The sequence below is a fragment of the Megascapheus bottae genome, chromosome 28 (assembly GCF_031878675.1).
Source record: "Megascapheus bottae isolate mThoBot1 chromosome 28, mThoBot2.hap1, whole genome shotgun sequence".
NCBI classification, from domain to species: domain Eukaryota; kingdom Metazoa; phylum Chordata; class Mammalia; order Rodentia; family Geomyidae; genus Megascapheus; species Megascapheus bottae.
In genome coordinates, this window is record NC_143536.1 from 7115445 (window position 1) to 7142964 (window position 27520).

At 44.8% G+C, this 27520-nt stretch overlaps 1 protein-coding gene across 3 annotated transcripts in view; it reads right to left on the minus strand.

Moving 5' to 3' along the window:
- The window catches only part of Taok3 (TAO kinase 3), a 136076-nt gene continuing 108556 nt past the window's right edge, over positions 1–27520 (minus strand). For all 3 annotated transcript variants that reach the window (XM_090320206.1, XM_090320207.1, XM_090320208.1), the window contains 7 exons: positions 25084–25320; positions 23737–23865; positions 19205–19408; positions 11252–11491; positions 8983–9195; positions 1011–1193; positions 1–180 (listed from right to left, as the gene is read on the minus strand). In XM_090320206.1, the coding sequence (XP_090176332.1) occupies positions 19–180; positions 1011–1193; positions 8983–9195; positions 11252–11491; positions 19205–19408; positions 23737–23865; positions 25084–25320 (1368 nt within the window). In that variant the 3' untranslated portion in view covers positions 1–18. The remainder of the gene's footprint in view (positions 181–1010; positions 1194–8982; positions 9196–11251; positions 11492–19204; positions 19409–23736; positions 23866–25083; positions 25321–27520) is intronic.

Sequence of the window (27520 nt, forward strand, 5' to 3'; positions counted from 1 at the left end):
TGGCAAAAAAATTTAATCTCATCTATAGTCCTCCTTAGGAAAATCTAATGTAACCAAATTCCCAAATCCCATTCTGAGGCTCTCCATGTCAAAAGTTTCAATCTCTCGCTCTTGCCTTTCCAAGAGGAACTTGATTCTCTCGCTGCGTTCCTTCTGCAGGGCAGCCAGCTCCTCTTCAATCTGAAACAAGCAGACAGCTATCCTTAGTGGGCTCTCAGCGGGCCCCTCAGGCACATGGGACGCACGTGCACCTACTGTGTGTGTGCATACCTACTATGCATGCACAGGGGTGCCTGGAATAACTCTCACCATAGAAGGCTGGGAGAGGCCTGGGAGGAGTATCCTGTATGGTACCCATTAGGTTTCAGACTTGCTGCTAAGGCTCACCCATGGGAATGATGCCATTCCAGCCAGGCCTCCAAGTTCTGTGCTGATCTAGGTAAGTGTCCTGACTCAGCAGGAGGTAGCTAAAAGTGACAAGGCCACTGTGTATCCAACACAGTGAGATGCGAGGCTTATGCATGGAAAGGCAATGCCTCTTAGAACAGCAGCGGGGAAAGCAGGCTGCTATGCTGGTCTTGGCTAGCAATTAGATTCTCACCAGCTTCCAGATGCCCCATGGCACTGTCCTACTTCCTATGCTCAGGAGATCTGGGGATATTTTGATTGGAATAACATTTACTACAGATGGCAACATCAGCCTACCTTCGCTTTAATTCTTGCTTGTGGCTTAAACACCACATGTGCACTTGGCTTTCCCATGCCACTCAGAGGCTAGACTACCTGCTGAGAAGGTGGAGGGCTTCTTAGCAGAGGGGCAGGAAGGTTGTGGCTATGAAATCAAACTATGTAAGTTCCTGACCTTAGCATCCTGGGGCCAAAACCTGCCTCCCAGGGGTGCCTGGAGTATAATGCTAGCAGTAAGTGCAGTCACTAGTGGGGCTCCCCAGGCCACCTCACCCCAGCCCACCCCATTTTCAGCTTCAGGGGCTTGGCGAGAATGCTCGTACCTTCTGCTCAAGATGTGCTCTGCGCAGAGACACCCTCTGCTCTAGCTTCTGGAGCTCCCGTTCATGTTGTGCCTCTGTCTGCATCTTGATTTTGCTCTGGTAGGCGTTGAGCAGCTCCATTTCCTGCTGGAGCTGTAGCCTCAAGGCCTGGCATTCTGCTTCCTGAGCCTCATCTAGCCGTAACTGCGGGCACACACAGAAGACACACAGTGTAATGCAGCCCTGGCTGGCCACAGGTGGATGACTGTGATTGGTCCCCACGATCTATTCACCCTAGGATCCCACCAGGGATGTCTGCCCAATGAGCCACAAGGTCTTGTGGACACATCGCCTTTGCGGGGGAGGGGTCCTAGTGGATAATGTGTGGGCCTTGGGGACAGAACCTGAGTCTGAGGTCTGGCCACACCATTCAATATGAGTACCCTTGCTAATTACGTAACTTCTCTAGTGCGCCCCCCCCCTCCCTGTCTTGGGGCTTGAACTCAGGGCCTGGGCACTGTCCTTGGGCTTTCTCAAGGCTCTACCACTCAAGCCACAGTATCACTTCCAGCTTTTTCTGAGTATGTGGTACCAAAGAATTGAACCCAGGGCTCTGCGCATGCTAGGTAAGCACTCTATCGCTAGGCCACACTCCTGGCCCCTTCCTCTTTTTTTTTTTTAACTCTAAGGAAACAGTTGTTCCTACTGCCTGAAATTGGCACAAGGGTCACACAAAAGAATCCAGTTTGTAATCCCAGGCGTACTAAAACATCCAATGACCAGAAGTTGGTTTGGTACCATTATTTTGGTTTTGATAGGACCATTTCATATGTAGACTCATTTAACCACAAAATCACAAAGCCACGGAGGATAGCTGTGCATTCGTTAGTCTAATGGCTGTCAAACCTGGGGAGCACATCACAGTACTGTCATGACCTTGTCTTACTAGGTTGGTCCCTCTGGTTGGCTAGAGAGGCTGCCACCCTGTTAGTTGGCTGAGGTGGTTTCAAATCTTTTCCCCCAAGGGTGGCTTAATAATCTCAAGGGCAGACTGGGGGTACAGTATATTCTGAAAGGGGTCCCCAGTGAAAAAAAGAAGACCTGGGCACATTCTTAGCCGGGACCACAGGGTCACAGCCAGGGTGCCTGCCCAAAGGGCTATGAAATCCTGATAACAGTTCTATCAGGATGGAAACTGCAGGAGCTGGTGCCAGGGTGGCTGAGCCCATATAGCAGGTGGAGTCGTGAGGTCTATCCTGCAGAGGCAATCTGGCCAAATTTCCTCTGCTTCCAGAGGCAGCTAACTCTCTCTAGGTCTTGTGTACAATGGGTCAAGCTAGCCCTTGGAAATGCCAACCTCACTTTGAGCAGGAGGAGACGCGGTGTTCTGTGCCTGACTTATTTAGACCATAGATGGCGACACCTAGTTTGGCTGAGACCTGCAAGATGAGAACCCTTGAATCTGAGACGTGCGCGTCTCACCTGAGTGGATCTGCATGCAGATGGAGCTCCATGCAAATCTTGACAGTAAACAACCTATCCTGGCATCTGAATGGAAAACTGACTACTTCTAGTTATTGTGGGAACACAGAAATTCTGGAGAAATACACCATAGATGAAAGGAAAACATAATAAATTAGTAATCATATTTCCATGGCACCTTCTGATCATTAATCCTCACCAGCTTCCATTAAATCCCACAAGTGTTAGACCACTTTCTTCGCATCTCCCTTGTCAGAGGGAGGGGAGCGGAAGGGTGAGTGGTCTGCAGCAGGCGTAGCCTCACAGAGGAATGGCAAGGCGAGACGTTACTTCCCGACATGGGAGGTTCTTCACCGCTCAAGTGCACATCCTGTTCTGTGCTGCTCACTGGTTTTAGGCACTATTACCCTGAGCACGCACATGAGAGGCTGGCTCATTGTACAGGCAATTTAGAGACCAGAATCACCTCTATCCTCTGTTTCTGGCATCTCTTTCTCTCTCTTCTGTTATGGGGCTTGAACCAGGGCCTGGGCACTGTCCCTGAGCTTTATTTTGCTCAAGGCTAGTGCTCTACCACTTTGAGCCACAGCACTACTGGTGGTTCATTAGAGATAAAAGAGTCTCATACAGTTTCCTGCCTGGGATGGCTGGCTTTGAACCAGGATCCTCAGATCTTAGTCTCCTGAGTAGTTAGGATTATATGGATGAGTCACTGGTCTCTAGCTTTTTGGAATTTTCTTATTGTTAATAGAACTCTGAGTATACAAATTCCTAGGCTAGAAATCAGAAGACGATAAGGGACTTGGTGTACACCAAATCCATTAAAAAGCTGTTTATCTGTGTGTTTGTGTTTTCTAAAGTGGCTTAAATGGAAGCCCAGGATTCAAAAGAGGCAGTATAATGCAGCAATGGCCAAATTCACCAACTTGCTGCTCTCATAATGGGTTCAAATCCCAACCCTATGACTACGCAGCTAATTGAATCCCCATAGGCAGGGGCTGACGCACTGTAGTGTGTCTATGGGCCAATGGATCCTGTGGCCTGCGTTTGTGAATGAAGTTTTATTGGAGGCAGGATTGCTCATTGTCTAGGCTGTTTCTGTACTACCTAGCTGTGAGACCTTATAGCACACAAGGCTTATGGCATTTACTATCTGCCTCATTAGACAGAAAAGCAGGAGCTACTCTGCTCCAAGCAGAAGCCTGCCTGTCTCAGAATAGAAGACAGTTGCTGTCCTTCCTTCCCTATTTTCTCTTTTCCATCTTACACAGATTCACTGAATGGCTGCTACATGCCAGCCACTGGCATTGGTGCTAAGAAATAAACTTTTGCAAGACAAGAATCCTATCCACCATTATGGCCCCAGCACCTCTCTCTACTTCTCACCTCTTACCCCTGCCTGTTCTGGTTATGTTCTGACCAGATCCTTCTACTCAAACTGCATCTTCTCCCAGATCTCTGAGATCCTACACATGCCTCTTGTGTTTTTCTCTCACTCTGCACTCTCCTTTCTGGCAGTTCCTGGGCCCTTACTAAAAGTAGGCGCTCCTTAGGGCTTTGTCCCCGGGCTCCCTAAGGCTCCTTCCTAAGGGACCTGGGTCCACTATGAAAGCCTCAGTTGTCAGGGACTCCCATGATCTCAGACTTCCTTTCTGAGGCCTGCTAGAGACAGTCACACCAAAGTCAACTAGTCATTTTCCTTACCACTTTCCCAACCTATTCTATCTTTTTTTTTTTTTGGTGGGTGCCTGGGCACTGTCCCTGAGCTCTTTAGCTCAAGGTTACCATCCTACCCTTGAGTCAAGCCCCACTTCCTGTTTTCTACAGGTTAATTGGAGATAAGAATCTCAGGTCCTTTTGTGCACAGGCTGGCTTTGAACCTTGATCCTCAGATCTCAGCCTCTTGAGTAGCTAGGATTACAGGTGTGAACCACCGCGCTGGGCTCTGTTCTACCATTTGCGTGTGTGTGTGTGTGTGTGTGTGTGTGTGTGTGTGTGTGTGTGTGTGTGTGTGTGTGTGTGTGTGTAGGCAAATGGTACTGTCACTCACCATTCTACTCAAGTCAGAGGCTGGAGCTATCCTTAAACCTCCCTCTCCACTGCCCCCCACCCCCATCGAGAATGCCCCTTACCTAGCCACCCCCAGTGCCCAGGTAAAGCAGCACCATACATGATTTCCTCACACCCCCTCTGGCTATGCCTCAGGTCATTCTCCATGTCACCATTGCTCAAAAGTGCACATTTGATGTCAGGCCCTGCACTAAGCATCAGGATGAGCACTCTTCAAGGTGCAAGTCTTGACTAGAAGACTGGGTTGTTTTCACGTCTTTGCACCTGCAGCTCCTCATTCCAGCCCAGTCTAGCTTCCTGCTGGCTTCTTGAACTCGATGGGCCTTGTCCCATGTTGCTTTCCCTCTATTCTTCCAGAAATTCCTTGAGGACCTTGTCAATGCCACATTTCCCCAGACACAGCACAGGAACTCAAGAAACATCTGCTAGATGGGTGAATGAGTGAATGCAGGAGTGCCTTGGCTCCCCTCCACAGTCTGAGAACATTTAAATTTCTCTCAACTTGCAGAATCTTCCAGAAGCAGGGGTCTGCAAAGTCTCACATACAATTTCTCCTTCCCTTCTGGTGGTACTAAAGGTTTGAAATCATGGCTTCATACTATCACTTGAGCCATACCCTCAGCTCTTTAGGCTTTAAGCTTATTTTTCAGTTAGGAGCTTTTGCCTAGGCTGCAGTCTTTCCACTCTGTGTCCTTGCAGCTGGAATTACAGGTGCACACTGCCACACCTGGCCTCTCCCTCTTTGGATGTTCAGACACTACATCTCCCATTCCCACTGGTCTCATGATGGTCTATGGAAAGCAGTGGACAGATTCACAGCCAGACACCCTGAAGTCCATCATTCTACCTGGTCTCTTTACACTTGACATCTGTAGCTAAGGGTTGCTCTCCTCTGTGGTAAGGGACAGGCTCTTTCCTCATTTTCTTTGTACTGCTCCCTACCCTCTTCCAGTACTGGGGAGTGAACAGAGGGTCTCATGATAGCTCGGCAGGTGCTCTATTCACTTGAACCACAACTCCAGTCTTTTTTTTTTTTGTGGGTCATGGGGATTGAACTCTGGGCTTGAGTGCTGTCTCTGAGCTCTTCAGCTCAAGGCTATTACTCTATCCCTGGGCCTGGGCACTGTCTTGGAGCTCTTCAGCTTAAGGCTACTGCCCTACCCCTGAGCCACAGCCCTACTTCCCAGCTCAAGTCTTTTTTTTTTTTCCATCAGTTATTTTAGAGGGTCTCACTATATGCTGGGCTGGCCGTGGCAGTGATTCTCCTGCCTACACTTCCCCTTTAGCTGGGATAACAGACATGTGTCACCACAGACGGCCATTGGTTGAAAGTTCTGCCTTCCAAGCAGCTAGGATTATGGGTGTAAGAGCCATTATGCCCAGCAAAAAAAGACTTTAAACAGAAAAGGATTGTAATACTAACATTCTGGGGTGGTTTTTTTTTTTTTTTGAATGTTTAAACTCAGGGCTTCACGCTGGTTAGGCAGGTGCTCTACTACCTGCTCCATACTGTCAGACCTTCTTTGTACTCCTTTATGCAAGGGACCCAGGTCTTCTTTCCCTTCCTAATTCCGTGATCCCACCTGCCACTGCCCCCAAATGGTGATGATGTGCAACTTCGTGCCTTTGCGTGGGACATCCTATAGGAACTAGACTTCCATGTCTGTAGGGCTCCAGCTGGGCACTGGGAGAACTCAGGTAAACTACAAGCATCATAGTCACGTCCTATATCCCCCTCCTCCTCTGTCTGCCTTGGTAACAGGACGGCTACAGCTGTCTGTTGTCAAACTCACACTCAAACCAGCCACTAAGTTCTAACTGCTACAGCTCTTATACATTTCTCAAATCTTCCCTTCTTTCTTTCTTTCTTTTTTTATTTTTGCCAGTCCTGGGGATTGAACTCAGGGCCTGAACACTGTCCTCCGGTTTTTTTCAAGTCCAGAGCCCTACCATTTGAGCCAAAGCACCACTTCCAGCTTATCTATGTATGTGGTACCGAGGATTCAAACCTGGGTCTTTGTACATGCTAGGCACACATTCTACCACTTGGCCAAACTCCTGGCTATCTTCTTTCTATCTCCATTAGCAGGTCTGTCTATCTGCCTCTCATGCTGGGACTGGAGCTTGAATTCAGGTCCTCAAGTTCTCAGCTTCTTTTTCACTCAAGGCTGGTAGTTTTACCATTCAGCTACACCCATTTCTTGTTTTTTATTGGTTAATTGGCGATAAGGGTCTCATGAATTTTTCTGTCAGGGCTGGCTTTCAACTGTGACCCTCAGATCTCAACCTACTCAGTAGCTAGGATTACCCCCTCCCACTCTCATCGCTTCCTGACTGGTCTCTTTACCTGTATCTGCTACATGAGTGTAACTCTTTTTGTGGTACTAGGTACCTGCTTGCTAGGCAGGTGCTCTACCATTTGAGCCAGGCCCCCAGCCCTTTTGTTTAGGGGATAAATCTTGTGTTTTGGCCCAGGGCCAGTCTTAGACTATAATCCTTCTACTTATATCTTCCTCATATTTCAGATAAAAGGCATGCACCATTACATCTGATTTGCTGGTTGAGATATTTTGAACCCAAGTTCAAAAATCTTGTTTTTGTTTTTGCTAAGGCTGGCATCAAACTGTGAGCCTCTAGGTGTCTGCCTTCCTAGGAGCTAGGATTACAGGTGTGAACTACCACGCTTAGCTCTGGCCAATGCCTTTTGGTAACACAAACCTCATCCTGATCTTGCCTTCATCAACAGGTTTCAATAGCTCTCAGGTGTCTATGGCATTGCACAGTGACCACACTCCTCCTTTTAGAGGACCTGACCCCAACTACCACCTGCTTCCACTTCCAAACCTGGCAATGACTGGCTGCTTGTTAAACACGCCACCTCTCTAGGTTCCTGATCTGTGCATAGACTGGGGTCTCCACCCAGGCCTTTTCTTCCTCTGTTGGTGGAAGGCTAGCACTCTGTAAGTCCCATTTCCTCATGAAACCTTCATGAATTACCAGGCAGGCTCCACCCCTAGCTTATCAAGCCCTTCATCATTTCACCTTCTGAGGTTCTCAATCTCCCTCCAACCCCGCTTTTTTGTGCTGGTCCTGTAGCTTGAACTCAGGACCTTGATACTTATTCTTGAGCCTTTTTTTTTTTTTTGCCAGTCCTGGGTTTGAGCTCAGGGCCTGAGCACTGTCTTAGGAGTTCTCAAGGCTAGAGCTCTGCCACTTGAGCCTCAGCACCACTTTTTCTATGTATGTGGTACCGAGGAATTGAACCTGGGTCTTTGTGCATGCTAGGCAAGCACTCTACCACTAGGCCAAACTCCCGGCCCCATTCCTGAGCATTTTTGCTCAAGGCTAGTGATCTTCCACTAGAGCTACAGCTTTACTTCTGGCTTTTTTTTTTTTTTTTGTAGTTAACTGGAGAGAAGAGTCTCATGGCTTTTCCTACTTGAGCTGGTATTGGACCATGATCCCCAGATCTCAGCCTCCTGAGTAGCTAGGATTACAGGCGTGAGCCTCAGCACTCAGATTTCTTTTTTTTTTTTTTCTTTTTAGTGTTGGAGACTGAACCCAGGGCTTTGCACATTCTAGGTAAACACTACCACTGAGATATACACCTTCAGTTTTGAGACAGGGTCTTGCTATGGAACCTAGGCTGTCTTCTGACCTCTGATCCTCCTAATTTAGCCTGCTGAAATTACAGGTATGTAGTACTCTGCCTGGCCCAACTCTGGGCTCTCACTTAAGTATGGAGTTCCTAGATGTGTCTTTTCTACCCTTGCCTATGTAGGTACCTCCTCACAGAGCCTTTAAAGCTTACTTCAGTGACTTTCTCTCTACCTCCTGGCTTCCCCAGGACTAGCTTCATTGTCCTTCCTTGTCCCCCCATAAGCTTGCTCCTACTTCTTCCAAGCACAGCTTGGTTACCTCAACTCCTGGTTTGCCTGATCTAGTGTGAGGACTGACTGAGACTCCTGATCTACTTTAGCTCCTGGCTCTGAGCTGAACACAGAGGCTTAGCTAAAGTTTACTGACTGAATGTACCTACTGCTTTATCTCCCTTACTAGTCTGTGAGTTCAGAGACAGTGTCATCCATTTGTTAAGTGTGGTGAGTGGAGGAGGCCAGCAAACCTTTGATAAATGAACATATGACATTACACACAAAATCTATCACATCTAGCCCTTAAACGTCCCTAAGTGCCGCCACAGGGCTGGTTTAGCACAGCATGCCTGGAATTCCATCATTTATGACATTCCTGAAAGGATCCGCATGGGCGTGGGTTTATTCCTCAGCTGGTGGTTGGTTGTATTTCCTCCGCTTGTTGGGTGGAAAAAAAACACCAATATCCTAAATGTGTGCCATGAGCATCCTGGGAAACAAAGGCTGGATCTTGAATTCTCTGGAATCCCAAAGCTCTTGCAGCTGTGGCACCAAACCTACCCACTTACCGCTTGAGAAGCCATCATTTCATTTATACTCTGTTCATACTGCTCGGCCAGAATGGCCAGTTTTCGCGTCTGCTCATCTTTCAATGTCTTTAAGATTGTTTTGTGCTCATTCTTTGGAGTGACTTCCAACTGGTGATTCTTGAGTGCTTTATACTGTTTGGTCTGTACTTTGCAAGTGTCCTGAAACTGTTTTTTAATTTGCATTTCCATGGCCTGTTAGAAAAAGTGACAAAGAGAAAGTAAAGACACATAAGTCAGTCAACCCACAATGCTCTCTGTTCCATCAATTACATAGTTCCCAGGCTGCAACCAGCTGGCTTTTGGTGTGGTGCTAGCCAGTAACCCAGGAAAATAACACAGAGTACACAGACAAGAGTAAACTTTATCAGTGCTTTTGGTTTGACCACAAAATGAGTGGTGGTGATCTTGAGTTTGTAAGAGATTTTGAATTTATGACTCTAAGAGGATCATGCAATAGTATGAAGCTTGTTAACAGGTTGGCAGTTACTTCCATGTGTTCCTATTCCTAGTATTTATAGTAATCACTATTGTTTTTCTTTGTGTGTATGTGTGCATGCACATTTGCACAGGTATCATTTCTCTGTTTTCAGGTCATTATATAAACTAGACCACCTCACCGTTATAATTTACAATATTTCCTCCCCTACATTTTCTGGTTCTAGGGCCTTGCCCTTGCTCAGCTTACTCATAGCTGGTGATCTACCATATAAGCCGTTTTCTGCACAGGCTTCCAGATCTTGGTCTCCTGAGTGGCTAGGATTATGGGTTTGTGCCACGGGTGCCTGGCTATTGTGCTTTGTTGACAAATCAGTAAAGGGAAACATCTGGATAATACCATGCATCCAACCCATTTCTACTGGCTTTCAGTATCAGCTGACAGGGACTGGGATTGTGGGTATTTCCTCATTAAGAGGTATGCTCACACATGGCAATACCAAATTTGGACTTTGGTGTTTATTATTATTATTATCATATTTTATTTTGTCAGTTGTGAGGCTTGAACTCATGACCTATCCATAAGCTCTTTTGTTCAAGGCTAGTGCTCTATTACTTGGACCCACAGCTCCATTTCCTGTTTTTGAGTGGGTAATTGGAGATAAGAGTCCCCCAGGGACTTTTCTGCCTGAGCTGGCTTCCAATCACCATCCTCAGATCTTAGCCTCCTGAGTAGCTAGGATTATAGGTATGAGCCACAGACGTCCAGAGCACTGTGGCTTTCCAGAATCACATGTGTATCTGGTATATGGGGTGATGGGGATCACTCAGGAGACAGTTTAGGGTTTGACATACTGTCATATGAAGGAGGATAGCCCCATATCTGTGCCGGTATAGATGTCTTCCAGACCCAAGGCTTGTTAGAATCATGTGGAGGCCAAAGGAGTTCCTGATAGCCAGTGAAACCTACCCTGGGTGAGGCTATCTCCTGGCAGACAGCACAGGTCTGGCCCAGGTAGGGTCAAACCTGCCTTCCAGCCCATAGCAGACCTCACAAATCAACCATGCTTATTCCTCCCAAGTTCCAGCATATGGCACTCAAGGCAGCTACTACCAATACTGCTACGTCATTTCCCAGCACTAGAACCCTGGACTGGTACTTGCCCCTTTTCCTTTTTCTGGTGTTGAGGTTTGAACTCAAGGCTTTGTGCTTGTCAGGGAAGGTACTTTACTTCTTAAGCCATGCCCTCAGCTCTTTGATTTGTAATTCCTAAAATAGGGTCCTGATTTATGTCCTGTCTAGGCTGGACTGCGATCCTATCACTTTTCCCCCCTCCCCAATGTTGCTGGGGAATACAGTGTGGGCTTCCACACCCAGCCACTGTGGCATGTGCACACAACATCCAGTTACAGGTCTTGTGGAACTTAGAGATGGATCTTATGATTTTTCTTTTTTGACCTTGGTTGGCCCTGGACTTTGTTCCTCAATCTCTATTTCCAAATTATGTAGGATTACAGGCTTAAGCCACTCTGTCTAGTTTATTCAGCCACCTTGAAAGAGGGCAGGTCCTGAAAGGCTGGGAAAAATGACCAGTGGAATAAAAGGGAAATGGAGAAATCATATGGCTTGTCGAACATAGACCCTTGGCTTTCTTTACAACCAGGGACTCGGGGCCAGTGAGTGTGGGCCTAGAAATGCACAATTCTGAACAGATGGCTGACAATCTCTGGGTTCAGATAACCATAACTGGTCTGGCCCCACTTTGTCCTGGATGTCACAACTAGGATGTGCTCCTGTGAACTCTCTTCTCACCTTTAAGTTTTTTGGCTGCTGCCGAAGTTCCATGACGTGCTTCCTGTGCAGCTCCCTCTCTCGCCTCTTATTGTACTCCAGCTGGTTCTCTAGTTCAGTCTGGTGCTGCAAACGGATCAGATCCATGCGGAGCTTCTGTAGCGTGTGCAGCTGCCGGTACTCCAGCTCCCGGGTGGACTCGTCATGCCGGATGAGCATGGCGTGCTCCATCTCCTTCTGCGTCCTCTTCTTGTTGAGTTCCTGCACCGGGAATGAAAGAGGGACGCAGAGATGAGTGAAGGGGGTCGGAGAGGAATATATCACTGATGAGTGGCAAGCAACCACCTCTCCATCAAAGCATGCTGGGACTTGATGAACCATCCCTGGAGCTTTAGGCCCACTGCTTACAAGCAGTCACAACGGCGCTGTCTGTTAAATGATGACTCCCTCCCACTGCACAGATTGGCTGTGACCCTTTGTTTGGTGCTGTGCTGTGCTTGAGTCTAAAATGTTTCTTCAGTGGAGCTGGTGCTTCTTCACCATGCCTGCCTATTACAATCACGTGAATAAACCATTCAGACATAGGAAGCTTAAAGCCCACAATTTGTTGGGACAGGACCTTGGGGTCAGTTTTAGACAGTCCTCCAGGTAACCATTTTTTGGGGGGGGGAGTTCGGGAGGACTACAGCCCAAGTCAGCCCAAGAAGGCTGTGAGCTTAAGACTGTAGCCCCAATTTATTTCTAAATCCAGTCATATACTTTCTTGAAACCAGGGAACTGCCAGGGATTACATTTTTACAAAGTGGTAAATCTCAGATTAGTTAAGCAGGACAAGGCCATAAAACAATAAAGCAATAAATCGATAAGGTCAGGGAGCTCACAATACAGTGTAGCTCAAAAGTTCCTAGGCATGGCACCATACACGACAGCTCATATCTTTGTGTGGTTGTCTTACTGAGTTATGCAGATTCATGGGTCAGTCTAACTCCACACTCCGGCTCCCAACAGTATGGCAATTCCTCAAAAGATTAAGCATAGAGCTCTCCTATGCAATCCCACTCTTGGACATTTCTCCAAATGTCCAGAAACAAGGACATACTAAAGCTACTAGCACAACAATGTTCATTCCAGCATTATTTACCATAGCTAAGATTTGGAACCAGTAAATGAATGGATCAAGAAGATGTGGTATTTATATACAATGGAATTTTATACTGCAATCAGAAAGAATGGTTTGTCTTGTGTTGTTACTGTATCAGTCTTTGGTACCTTATATATTGTATATATATTTATTTACTTGAAATAGGGAAGGGAGGGGGAAAAATGTTGATTGGGAGGGGAAGGAAGAGGGAAAGTAGGAGAAAAACATGAGAAGGGTATCAATATGCAAGAAGTAATGTATCCACTACAGGTGAATGAACTGTAACCTCTTTATACATTACCCTGACAATAAAATACAATATAAAAAAGTGGCATTTTGGGAAATGGGGTCAAAAAAAAGCGGCATATGGTGTGTATTTCCTACATTCCCCCAATTTCAAGGAAAGTATCTATTTGAATAGGCATATTAAACCTGATTTAAACATTGCATAAGGTAAGTCTGTAATCCTAGCTACTTAGGAAGTAGAGATTAAGGGCCAGGAATTTGGCCTAGTGGTAGAGGGCTTGACTAGCATGCATGAAGACCTGAGTTCAATTTCTCAGTACCATATCTACAGGGGAAAAAAAAAACAGAAATTGTGCTTTGGCTCAAGTGGTAGAGCTCTAGCATTGAGAAAGTCCAAGGTCAGTGACTTTATTATGCTGATCATGTCTACAGTGCTCTTAGCTTTTAGAGGAATGCCCTATGTTTGTACATACCAGACATAGTGATCTATTAAACTCTGAGTTTAAGCTATGCTGGGAGAAAACACAGGAGACTTCTTTCCTTTCTACTCTTGAGTATGGCCTGACTGGTCATCTCTATGTCAATCACTATCCCTTCATTTCTAGTTCTCCCTCCTTCTGTCCATTCCTCCCACCTTTCTGCTGAAGTAGGGAAGGAAAGAAAACTAAAAGGGGAACTTGGGCAAAGGGTTCAATGATTTTTCATTTGTTTAATTCAAGAAGATGCACGGTATGCAAAAATTAGACTCCTATGATCTGGATTCTTCTCCTTCTCCTCCTCCTCCTTCTTCTTCTTTTTCTTCTTCTTCTTTCTCTTTTTTGCCAGTCCTGGGCTTGAGCTCAGGGCCTGAGCACTATCCTTGGACTTTTTCAAGGCTAGATCTCTACCACTTAAGCCACAGCACCACTTCTGGCTTTTTTTTTCTCTATGTATGTGGTACTGAGGAATCGAACTTGGGTCTTTGTTCATGCTAGGCAAGCATTCTACCACTAGGCCAAACTCCCTGCCGACTCCCCCATCTTCTAGGCAAGTTGCTGAATTAAATGAAGTATTGCTAATTTCTATGGTAGATTCTCTCATTTTGGCTTAATCCAGTCAAATAAACATTAGTAAACATCCAGACAAAGGGATATTGATTAATATGAAGAAATAAGTTTTATAAGCAGATTTAGGAGGCAAGACAGAAAGGTGAGAGGTGCTAAGATCTCATGTGCTACTGCAGGAAGGTCTAAACATGATTTGGATTTGTTTCAAGGAATTGAAGATAATACCCTAGAGCTTCCTCCATCCCCCCTAACTTGTTTTATTCTCCTATTCATCTAGTCCACCATCTTTCTTCCTTAAGAGATCAGCAACTGGCCCCTAGATGGCACCAAAGGGAAATGAGCCCTTCTAGCCAACTACATACAGCTCTCCTGGCCCAGAACCAATAGAGTCAAGGAAGTTAGGCACCTGTAATCCCAGCTAAGGCTGAGATCTGAGGCTTGAGGTTCAAAGCCAGCCCAGGCAGGAAAGTCTATGAGACTCTTATCTCCAACTCAAATGGTAGGACAGTAGCCTTGAGCCCAAAAGCTAAGGGATAGCACCTAGGGTCTGAGTTCAAACCCCAGGGCTGGCACAAACAAAAACAAACAAAAAAAGAGTGCCAGGCCGGGAGTTTGGCCTAGTGGTAGAGTGCTTGCCTAGCATGCACGAAGACCCGGGTTCGATTCCTTGGTACCACATGCTTAGGAAAAGCCAAAAGTGGTGCTGAGGCTCAAGTGGTAGAGTTCTAGCCTTGAGAAAAATCCAAGGACAGTCCTCTGGCCCTGAGCTTAAGCCCAGGACTGGTAAAAAATAAAATAAAATAAAAGAGTACCAAGGAAAGCCTGGAGGTGGATAAGGAAAGAACCTGTTCCCAGGTCCTGGCAGCATCACACACGACAGTTCCCAGAGCCCCAGGAGTGCGCATTCTCCAGCCCCCTCTCCCCCAAGCAGACAGGTCCAAGGAGAGCCCTGAAACTCAAGAAAATCACTGGGAACAGCAGGATACAAGACATGGAGAACCCCTCTGGGGAAGCAGGGGCTTTTCTCATGTTTAGTGGAAGGACACAGGATACAAACACCTGAGCTGGAATGATCAGGTCAGGAAACATAACAAACTCACCAGCTTCTTCTACGTGGGGTAAAGTTTGAGGGCTCACAGGCAAAGGCTCAGAGGTGTCTGCTAGCCTCAGCTTCTCCCTGAGCATTAGCCTGGGCTGTGGGTACCTCCTTGTCTACAGATTTGTTATGTCCATAATGAACATGTGGGGGAAGGCAAATGAAAGGCCACAAGAACATACTTTGGAATATATTAACATGCTCTCATTTCTCTGTATCTGGAAATGAATATCTAGAATATAGTATCTTTAGTGTGGTTAGTATTAATCAGGAGAGAGAGAGAAATGTTGACACTGGAATGATTTTTCTGTTATGACCCATAGGTTGTTCCCTTTATCTTCCATTTGTGTATCTGAGTTGCCGAACTGTAAGATGGTTAGACTGCCTAAACTATTTTAAAACCACGGGAAAAACATTATTTGCCTTATTAGGAGTCCAGTAGTATGATTAACTCATAATGTGCACATACTTCCAACTGCATTTTCTTGAGACTGGATCTCTGGGTTGCCCAGGCTCATTTCAGGATGGTTGCCTAGCTTTCAAATTCCTGGGACCAAGAGAGTCTCTGGTCTCAGTCTTCAGAGTAGCTGAGACTACAGGCATCATATTCTGGCTCTCATTTTTAAAAAGTATTTCACATATCTCATTCTGGCAGCTCTGTGAAGTGATAATCTCACAGAGATTTTTTTATTTGTGAGAGTAGGGACTATTATAAGGTCATGTGACTTTCATAAACAACATCAAAGCTAAAACTTAGGTTTTTAAGTTTTCAACATTTTTTGGGAAAAGATGTCCTGATAGTTTTCTGCTTAAACTTTCTCAGTGTGAGAGAACAATTTGGAATAATTCCTCTGCTGTAGCTACATAATCTATGTACATGAGAGCCAGGTGTGCATTTAGTCCTGATGATATTTAAAACTCTGAAAAGCAGGTGGTTTTTTTTTTTTTTCTGCTTGTTCGTTTTTGTTTTTGTGGGTCATGGGGCTTGAATTCGGCCTGGGCACTGTCCTAGAGCTCTTCAGCTCAAAGATACCACCCCACCCTTGAGCCAAGCCCCACTTCCCGTTTTCTAGAAGTTAATTGGAGATAAGAGTCTCAGGCCCTTTTGTGCCTGGGCTGGCTTTGAACCTTGATCCTCAGATCTCAGCCTCATGAATAGTTAGGATTTCAGGCGTGAGCCACTGTGCCTGGCTAAAATAGGTTTTTTTTTTTTTTTTTTTTTTTTTTTTTTTTTTTTAACACAACTCTTTGGCCTAGAAATTTCACTGCAGAAATATCCTGCACAAATATTTGCATACATGCACAAGTATTTACTGATATATTTCTGTGGTGCTAGGGATGGAATTTCGTGCATTCTAGACAGAGCTCACTCACAGCCTCTAAAAATACTTACATACAGGCAATGTTGATGATACTATAACATTTCAACAAAATGCCCATTGCAAAGTGCCTCATTAAACACAACCCTATGAGGTTGTCAGATCAGTGTGTGTGGAGGGTGTTGTTTGTCCTGCATAATGAATGGAACACAGAAACACAATCACAGGGTGCACTCCACCAGGCTTGGCATCCACCTTCCTGTCTGTTTATCCCCCATTGTTTTTGCTCCACATTACCCAATCTACTTCTGTCTCCCAGGAGTCTGAATCTCATACAGAAATACTACAGAGGTGAGGAGTGTTGGAAGAGATACATCCATATGCAGTGCCCTGGGGAGTGCGTGTCCTCTCTTGCCCTTGACCTTGTCATGCAGGTACTTTTCTGGGGGTGGTTCTCCATCTCTTCTGGCTCTGGTCTTCAGCTCTGTCACCTGCCCCATGGCCTTGTGGTGAATTCTTTTCTATGTTTAAGTCAGACAGAGTTTGTTTCTATTGCCTACAAATTCAATAACCCCACTGATACAAGAGCAACCTTATTTTGATAAAGTTGTAAGTTGTAAATATGAGGCTGAGTGGAATGAAATGATTAGAAAAGGGAAATGAGGAGATGCTGGTCAAATGCTACAGAATTTTCCTTATGTAAGATGAATAACTTTGAGATGTAATGCATAACATGATGACAGTAGTTAATAAGTGCTAAGAGAATGGATTTTAAATTAAATCTTCATAATACATGCACCTGTACTTACATGTAGCAACAATGTAGAGTTTAGTTAGTTTGAATGTAGGGAACATTTTATAATATATACATACATATAAGCATCAAGTTGGCTACCTTAAATATGTATGATTTTTATATTAACAATATCCTAATAAAGCTATTGAAAAAGAATTATTATCAAGTTTTCTATTTTTTACATGTGTCTCTTTTCAAAGTTCTTTTTTAAAATTATTTTTGTAAGTAGAAAAACTGTACATTTTCATGGAAGTATCTCTTACTTTGCTCTCTTTTAAAAAAAAACACTTCTATAGACTTGCCTGAGCCCAGCTAGTTAAAACCTAGTCTGTAAGGAGTTACACGTGAAATTACCATCCCTTTGGGGAACAATAATCTGCTAGAATAGCTAGGATTACAGGCATGACCCATCATAGCCTGGTTCGGTTTTCCTTTCTCCAAGATGAGATAACATATACAAAGATGCTGAGTCTGGCCTCAAATTCTGTGGGGTGCCAATACATTTTAGTTTGCTTCATCCAATCTTCCCATCTGAATATGATTCTCTGAGCCATATGTGTGTATACTCCTGTAATCCCAACACTAAGGAAACAGAGGCAGGAGAACTGAGAGGTTCTAGCTTGTACTACATAGTGAGGACTCATGTCAGATAAGAAAAACCAGCCTGTCCTTGAACTCACAATCTTCCTGGCTCAGCCTCTTGAGTGGAAGTAATTCTCCCATATACCTAATCATGGTTACTAGAGATTTTGTCTTAGAAATATCACTTCAAGGCATGGTGGCTCATGCCTGTTATGTTAGCTACTCAGGAAGCAGAGATGAGGAGGATTGAACCTTGACAAGTTAGTGAGATGTGGTGCCAGATGTGGTGGCTCACACCTATGCTCCCAGATCTGCAGGAAGCTGTTAGAAGCCCTGAGCAAAAATGAGAGACCATATATATATATATAATATATATATAACTATATATATTATATATAAAATAACCTAAAGCCAGGCACCTGTGGCTCACACCTGTAATTCTAGCTACTCAGGAGGCTGAGATTAGGTGGTCTTGTAAGACCCAACCACAGGGAGGGGAGCTGTGGCTCAAGTTGTATAGTGTTAACCTTTGAGCAAAAAAGTTCAAGGACAGTGTCCAGGCCCTGAGTTCAAGCCCCAGGATTGGGACTAAAAAAGGAAAATAAAAAACAAATAAAAATGAAAGCAAAAAGGGCTCAACCAGTAGTGTAGCAGCCTAGCAGGCACACAGTCCAAGTAATACCTCTGTGTTGATGGGAAGAGTATCCCACAGGCCTCCTGCTTCTTACCCCTCCAGTGTGGGTCCATACTGGTCTACTAACTCTTCCAAGCACAGTCAGATATTATCAGGTCTCTCCCCAGCCTAAAAGCTTCAGATGGCTATGGCTGCCTTCAAGCTACAAGCTAAATACTTTGCTTTTTTTTTTTTTAAACTAGTCATGAGGCTTGAACTCAGGGCCCGAGCACTTTCCTTGGACTTTCTCAAGGCTAGAGCTCTACCACTTGAGCCTCAGCACCACTTCTAGCTTTTTTCTATGTATGTGGTACCAAGGAATTGAACCCAGGTCTTGGTGCATGCTAGGCAAGCACTCTATACTAGGCCAAACTACTGCCTCCCCTAAATACCTTGCTTTAAACAAGGGCTTCGAACGCTGCTCCCAAAGGCACTTCCTGTGCCGCTCCTTTCCAGACATCCAGAACTCTGGTGACCTTGGACTCCTCATCCAGCTCTGAGTTCTCCAAGAGCTATGTCACAACTATGTGCCTGAGATCGTTTATAGTCCATTATGGCACCCAGTGCACTGGGTTATAATTGACCTGCTACTTGTTTTCCCTCCTAGACTCAAGGCCTCTCAGAGGCAGAGACTAAATGGCCCCAGGGCCTTGGCATCTGCCTGTGTGAGTGTCAGATGACTGGCTGAATGAAGTGAATTTGAACTGATTTTGAACACCATACCATTATTTAAGGGTTTATATTATAAAACTCCAAGTATTCAACCGGTAGGCACAGAGCAAAGTTCTCTATTATGCCCCTTCTGATCTTTCACTATGTCATGTGGCAGCAGAGTGAGATTAGATGTTCATTAAAATTCTCTAATGTCTTTAGGACAAGTTGGTTTTCTGTTCTGCAATCGAGCTTTCTCTTACCAATGGTAAATGAAGTCTCTGATGTGTTTTGTACACCTGTTGTGTGTCAGGCATTGTGCTAAAGGCTGAAGATGTAGGAATACAGCACGCAGATAAGATCACCAGCCTCTTGTAGCAAAATGTCCCTTGAGCCAGAGACAGTGGCTGGGAACCAAACATACCTCCCGAATGTTCTGCTGCTCCACCTCATGCCGCTTGATCATGATTTTCCGCTTGAAGAAACGACAGTGTTTGTCGTAGTACAGTCTCTGCTGGGTGAGAAGGTGAGCTTCCTCTTCAGCCTGTGTGTGCTGCAGGTTCTCTTTATGCTTGGAGATCCGCTCTTGCTTTTCTTTCTTGGGTGTGCTATGGTCCTCATTCATTTCCTTGAATAAACAACAAACCCAGGTAGTGATCAGAGGAGATAGAATATGAATCTGCGGTGAAAGGAAGAAGACAACCTTTACAGAAAATGTGTTACTTTTCTATGTTTCTACTGACTTGCTTGGCCTATATTTGGTTAAACATATTTGCACAGTTGAAATCTCCTAATTGCTGACATCCATGTTATTTAAGGTTTTACCATGTGGCATCATATAATATTTTGATTATCTCTGCCTTTCTAGAAAGTCCTGTGGGTCAACTCTGCACATGTTCTATGAAGTCTTGAAAGAAACCTTCAGGCCATCAAGAGAAAGTTGTTTCCAGCATGAGGCAGGAAGGCGGGTGAATCCTCTGCTCAGGCTCTGACCTCAGTTTCAACATTAGTCACATAGTTTGCAAGTCCAGATTCATAGGACCATAAAAATGTATTCTGAAATCAAGAATCAGTGATTTCTGATCATGTATCATTTTGTTTTGTGCATATCCCTGTGCTCTATCAACAGCTGAGATATGGAGACTCACCATTCTGAGAATTCTATATCTAAATATTTATATCAAATCAAGCTTTACTTAAGAAGGAGCTATAGAAGTTTTGCACAGAAAGCCCTACTCAGGTTTCTCAAATTGGCTTTCATCTTTTTTTCTCAGAGTACCTTGAAAGACTTGGAAGTGAAGGCCTTTGATCGCTTTCACATATCAATCTGAATCTGGAAAACCAAAAGAAGCGGGAGGACTACAGGGACTCTTTTTTTTTCGTCATGGGACTTGAACTCTGGGCCTGGGCATTGTCCCTGAGCTATTCAGCTTAAGGCTACTGCCCTACTCCTTGAGCACAGCCCCACTTGCCATATTCTGGCAGTTAATTGGAGATAACAGTCTCTCTGTTCTCTAGTGCCTCAGGCTGGCTTTGAACTGTGATCCTCAGATCTTAGCCTCCTGAGTAGCTAGGGTTACAGGCTTGAGCCACCACGACCTGGCTATTCCAAGTAGGAACTCTAAACAAAACAAAACAAAACAACAACAACAACAAAAACCCCTTGGTGGTTTGGGGTTTGAAATCAGGGCTTCATGCTCGCTAGGCTGGCATCATCACACTAAGTCATATCTCTGGTTTTTTCCACTGGTTATTTTTAGGATGGGGTCTCATTTTCCATCTGCATGTGCTTCTTTGAGTTGATCTGTCTATTTTTTAGACTTTCTCATGTTGCTGGGATGACAGGCAGGTGTCACCACACCCAGCTTCACTTCAGTAGAGTCTCATGGACTTTTCTGCTTGAGCTGGCTTGGCAGCACAATCCCCACAGGCTCAACTTCCCATTTAGTTTGGGGCTGACATGCACACACCATTGTGTCCAGCTATAAATCGAGAAGTCTCCAGAACTTCTCTATGTTGTTCAGCAATATGTAGCTAGGATTAGAGATGAGAGCCACCATGCCTGACCTGAGTGGGGACTCTGGAATGTTGTTTACCAGGCGAATCTTCTAAAGTTAGATTCTAACTTTTTTTTTTTTTTTTTTTTTTTTTTTTTTTTTTGCCAGTCTTCAGGCTTGAACTCAGGGCCTGAGCACTGTCCTTGGGCTTTTTTTTTTTTTTTTTTTTTTTTTGCCAGTCCTGGGCTTGAGCTCAGGGCCTGAGCACTGTCCTTGGACTTTCTCAAGGCTAGAGCTCTACCACTTGAGCCTCAGCACCACTTCCGGCTTTTTTCTATATGTGGTACCAAGGAATCGAACCTGGGTCTTCATGCATGCTAGGCAAGCACTTTAACCACTAGGCCAAACTCCAGGCCCATCCTTGGGCTTTCTTAAGGCTAGGGTTCTACCACTTGAGCCACAGTACTGCTTCTGGCTTTTTCTATGTATGTGATACCGAGAGATCAAACCAGGGGCTTCATGCATGATAGGCAGGCACTACCCCTAGGCTAAACTCCTGGCCCAGATTCTAAATATTTTCTAAATATTTCAATTTTCCTAGTGTTACAAAAGCTCAAAATGGTTGTCATATTCATATAGTATGTTGTATAGGGGGAAAAAGGTAAGAAGAGCTGAGAAAAATGACATTTCTTATGAAAAATCAATTTTATTTCTGTCATCCAGTGGCAATGCTGTAAGAATTTGTCTCAAGGGCTGGGAATGTGGCTTAGTGGTAGAGTGCTTGCCTAGCATGCATGAAGCCCTGTATTCAATTCCTCAGTACTATCTAAACAGAAAAAGCTAGAAGTGGCACTATGGCTCAAGTGGTAGAATGTTATCCTTGAGCAAAAACACCTCAGGGACAGTGCCCAGGCGCTGAGTTCAAGCCTGAGACTGGCAAAAAAAAAAAAAGGTCTCAAGTCAATCACTAAGAAAAAACAAAATGAGCTATTTCCACTCCACTCTCTAGTTTCCTAAACCTTACAGCATCACAGACTTCTCACTTGGCCATTGTGAATCAGTCACAATTGTCTGTCCAGCCTAGCAGTTACAGTGGCTACAGCCACAGGGCAAGAGATCCCTGGACCCAGGCCCACCCCAACCTACTTGCTCTCATTCCCTAATAAACATAGAGTTGGGGAGGAATTCTGTAGTATTAACCTACAAATCAGAATATACCAAAGTAACGGCACATACTGAATCTTATTAAACCATAGTCCACTTAGTAAGTCCACAAATAAGAACGCCTGAGTCTTCTAAGAAGGAAAGTCTACAGAACTACAGCCAATTCTCCCATCAGTGCTAGGAAAGGAGACCTGAAGGAATCCAAGTTTTCAGATGAAACTGTACTTCCTCAAGGAAACGTTCAAAGCCCACCAGTGGTCTTCAACCAGACATTCCTGTACCATATGTACATGGACTGTACATAGTGATACAGTCAAGACCCAAACCAGGCATGGACTCTGCTCTTACAGTACATATAGTAGCTCAAACCATCATTGAAAAAAATAAAAAACTGAAAGTAGCACTGTGGCTCAAGGAGTAGGGCGGGAGCCTTGAGTGGAAGAGTTTAGGAGCAGCGCCCAGGCCCAGAGTTCAAGTCCCACAGCTGATTGAAAAATAAATACATAAAATAAAAAACTGTTATGAAACCAGACACCTGTCCTGCTTGAGACATTCAGAAGAGCTCTCTTGGGGGAATGATATTGAGTCAAAGTTCTGCTTACCCAAGGTCCTAAAAAGAGGAGGAAGATTTAACTGAGCAGAACTGAGAAGGGCTTGAGGGTGGGGAGGGCATCTTGGTGGAAGAGGTTGCATGTGCAGGGGGTGGCTGGTACATCTGAGGAACTGAAAGGTCACTACTGTGGCTGGCACAGCCAAGAGTGAGTCTAAGAGTAAAGGAAACACTGGTGTGAGAAGCCAGTGGAAGGGTAGGATGATTGATTGTACACCACGTCAGATGTTTTGGCATTTTGAGCTGTTCTAAGAGTAACAAGAAGCCACTGGATCTGAAACTAATAGAATAAAATAACTGGATTTATTGTTTGAGAAGAATACTCTGGGCCAGGCAAGATGGCACATGTCTATAATGCACATGACTATAATTGTGGTTCAAGGTCAGTTCAAGTAAAAGGTTAGCAAGACCTTATCTCAGCCAGGGTCTAGTATGATAACATACACCTGTGCCCAGTTATGAGGGAGGGAGGCAGAGATAGGAGGATCTTGGTTCAAGAGCAGACCAGGCAAAAACTCCAGACCTAACTAAAAAGACAACTAAAGCAAAAAAAGGCTGAGGATATGTGGCTCAAGTGGACTAGAGCAGAGTTAGTGAGCAAAAGGACCTGAGTTCAAGTCCTAATATTCCAGAAAAAAAATATTTTCTAGCTCTTTGGCTGAAATCTGAAGAAGCAGCTTGAAGTAGGCAAAGTGGCTTCTGGAGTAGGAACAGCAGACTTTACCTGGGAACTTGTAAGAGATGCATGACCTTTACCTGGGAGGAGGGATGGCTTAGCAATTTGCTTTCATAAGCATTTCTGGTGATTTAATGGGAGGCTGGGGATGAGCTGGATTGGAAAATTTTTTTGTGTGTGTGCAGGTCACGGGGCTTGAACTTGGCCTGAGTGCTGTCCCTGAGATCTTCAGCTCAAGGCTACCGCCCTACCCTTGATTCAAACCCCACTTCCTGTTTTCTAGAGGTTAATTGGAGAGAAGAGTCTCAGGTCCTTTTGTGTCCGGGCTGGCTTTGAACCTTGATCCTCAGATCTCAGCCTCCTGAGTAGCTAGGGTTACACACGTGAGCCACCAGGCTTGGCTGGTTTAGAATTTTGTCCTGAAGAAAGGTGAGGCATTTCTCAGTGTCCGCCATTCTAGTGGTAAACCTGGAGTCTCCCCCATCCCCACAACACACTTGTACCCTTACCTCTTTTATTTTTTCCTTGCAAATCTTATACTGCTTTTTCTGACTTTCTAAGAAAGTTGTCAAGTCTTTCTTCTGCTGGGCCAAGATCTGTTGCTGGAACTTCTTCTCATCTGCTGCAGCTACCTTTGCCTGCAGAGACAACAGACATGACGACCATGAACCTGGCTTCCAACCCATCTGCAGCCTGTGTGCAGGACCATGGTCTCCAAGTGCTGAGTCAGCTTCGAAACAGATAATAGTAACATGAAAGAGAGAGGTCTTGTTTGCCTCGTTCAGATCTTCAAAGAAATGTCATTCCCAATTATGGAGAAAAAATTAGGAGGGTGGACCACAAACATATTTTGTTGAATACAACAAAGACATGTTTTATTGATTCTCCTTTCATGTGGAGAAAGACAGCTTAGCTTAGTTCCTGAGACACCCCTGGTACCATGTCTCTGAGACTCACTGTCCTCCCAAGAAGGAGCATGCACCCGTGCTTTTCCACACTGGGTCAGTGTCACGGAATGACAGGGAAGGTAATTTGATGAGAACTTGTGACTGGGTAGGTCAGTTGAGTTGTGATCAATGTGACTGAGTCATCTTTAATACTGAACACTTACCAGGTGTGACATGGATATTTCAACTTAGTCTTTCTTTTATTTTTCTCCTGATACTAGGGATTGAATTCACACTTGTTCAGCTGGTGGTGTACCATCTGAACCACACCTCCATCCATACTTTTTGCTGGTTTGGAGATGGAGTCTCATCATAGACTATTCTGTCTAGGTTACCTCTGAGCCTTGATTCTTTGGATCTCATCCTCCCGAATAGCTGGATTACAGATATGAGCTGGCACCCTGCCTCTCTTACTCTGTTTTAAAAACTTAAATTCCCAGGGCTGAGAGTGTAGTCAAGAGATGGACTGCATGTTTAGTATGTATGAGGACCTGACTCTTAGCACCAAATAATGTAAATAAATCGACTATAAACTAAGTTAGCTTAGAATGTAGATAAGGAAGAGAGCTATTTTGTAGACATCACAAGTCAAGGCTGGATTAATCCTTTGTTATACTGGGAAGGTGACCCACCTTAGTATACCAGCCACAGGCTGGGACTATCTCACTAAAAGGACAAACTGTGAGTGAGGCAGGTAGAGGACTAGACCTATTTGGTTACCAGAAGACAGAAGCCTCCTGTTTCCTACACTAGTACCCAGAGCACCATGGAGGGAGTGATGCTCAGAATGCATGTGACTAGGTTTTACCTTTTATGCCCACTCAGTGCTCCCCCCTCCCCGCTTGCAGGAACCCACTCCTGTCCCTGGCAGGAACTACCACTGGTGGTAGCATGCTGGTGCATACTGACCTCTTTTTCTATGATAGCCACTTGCTTCTTGGCCAGCTTCTCCAGCTCGATGGACGAGTTGTTGGCATGCGTCTCTACCTCCTTCTGGAGTTTGAGGCGGTGCTCGTCCATCTCAGCCTTCAGCTTGTTCTCCAGGGCGATCAGCTGCTTCTGGTGCTGGCGCCGCATCCGCTTATAACCTGACATCTGTTCCCGTAACTCGTTCTCCTGCTCATGCTCATGGATCTGCCGTGTAACCTGCCACAGGGTGGGGACAGCACTCAGGTCACCAGAGACCAACTCTTGGGGGAAGCCACACTCCAGAAATTATGTGTCACGGTCACCAGGCATTTCCTGTCTGCCTACTGCTCGGTTGGTGGGACACCAGGCTGGGCTCTTTCTGTACTTACCCCACTCCTCAAAGCCACCCTATTCTCTCCTTTGTTTGACACTCTCACAGGAAGGTGTTACTGCTCCATTGAAAATAAACTTGAGACAGGAGGGAGGTAATTTAATTATTCAGCCAAAACACACAGAGACACACACTCCAGGTTACATGGCTAGTAAGAAGGGGACATTTCCACCCACAGGCTCTTGTGCACCCCTATTCTCTGGGTACTACATGCCCCTTGCCTCATCGCCTGGACTCTGTCCACTGGAAGCTTTTCGGTTCCCTTCATGGTACCCTGTCCACATACAGGAAATGATGGGTCCAATATATTGAAATGGACCATGATGATTTGACCTTCAAGTGACAATTTTAAATAGCCCTGCCCCCAAGCAACCACATTCCCCCCTCATCTGTAGCCTATTCCCCACTCTTTCCTCCTGTGGAAGATGTCACTAACTTCACAAATCACGACCATCAAGTGTCTTCTGGTGTCTGGGGTGGGCAATGGCAAAATCTCTCCAGATGAGACACAACTTTTTTTTTTTTTTAAAGCATACCTCTAATAATCATAGAACCTTGAATATTCTTTTAAAATACTTTGAGTATGATTTATTCTCTATCCTTACAACAGGAAAGAGGGAGAAGCAGAGACAGACAGACAGTATACACACACACACCACACACAACACACACACTCACACACACACATACATACACACACACACACACAGAGGCATTTAAAAAATTGTATTTTCTGGCAGCACTGCAGTTTAAACTTTGGGCTTCATATTTTCCAGGTAGATACCCTACCACTTGAGTCATATCCACTTAGCTTTTTTTTGTCAGTCATGGAACTTGAACTCTGGGCCTGGGCATTGCCCTTGAGCTTTTCAGCTCAAGGTTACCATCCTATCACTTGAGCCACAGTACCACTTCCAGTTTTCTGGTGGTTAACTGGAAGTAAGAGTCTCAGGGCTGGCTTTGAACCGTGATCCTCAGATCTCTGCCTCCTGAATAGCTAGGACTGCAGGCATGCTTTAACTTTACTTTGTTGTTGTTCAAATTAGTTTTCAGGTAGTGTCTCACAGATTTTACCTAGGGCTGGCCTCAGATCAACATCCCTCCACCTATGTCTCATGCACAGCTAGGATTACAGACACAAATCAACATGCACGGCCTTTTTTTTTTTTTTTTTTGCACTGAGATGGGACTCTTGTTTAACATTTTCCCTATGCTAGCCTTGTACCTCAGTCCTCCCAATCTCTGCCTCCTGGTTAGCTGGGATTACAGGTGTACCACCATAATCAGACAGAGACCTCTGAAAACATCTGTCATCTGTCTCCCTCTCCCCATTTCCCCACAAAAGAAATGTCAACACAATTATTATAATTTTCTTCCTTCAAAGGAGAAGGTATTTTTATGATTTTTGGATGGCTATTTTTCCCTAATTCACTGTCAAGTAAATATCCAATGAGATGAAGAAGGCAAAGGAAATCTTGAAATCATGGTACCTCTTGCCTCTTCCTTTGAACCTCCCATGATTTTTCAGTCCTTCAATTAATCACTCCTCTTTATCTTCTAGATCTATTCACCTCTCATTTCCTTTTCAATCTTCCTATCTAGTTTAGAAAAACATACTTGACTCCAGGACTATAACTTTAGTTTTGTTCTTCTCTAAGTGATTTGTGCACCCCAACTGGTCCAGGAGGCCCTTTTCCCCAACCTCACCCCTAAACAAGTTTTACTGGAAAATTTCATGCTGCTACTTTCAGTTTATGGGTCAAATTATGTTTAATACAAAGAACAGGTTGTTTCTCTGCTCTTTTTGGAAGGTGTCTCTGCACATTAGACTTAGTCCTGCCTGCCAAGGGAGGGCAGCTCTGTAATCAGGTAGCACAATCACAGTATCCCATTAAACAGTAGCCGAACTTTGCAACTCTTCCAACTGAAACAATCACTAGGTTTCCTATCCATGCATAAAGTTCTGGGTTCAATTCCTTGACACCACCTATACAGAAAAAGCAGGAAGTGGTGCTGTGGCTGAAGTGGTAGAGCACTAGCATTGAG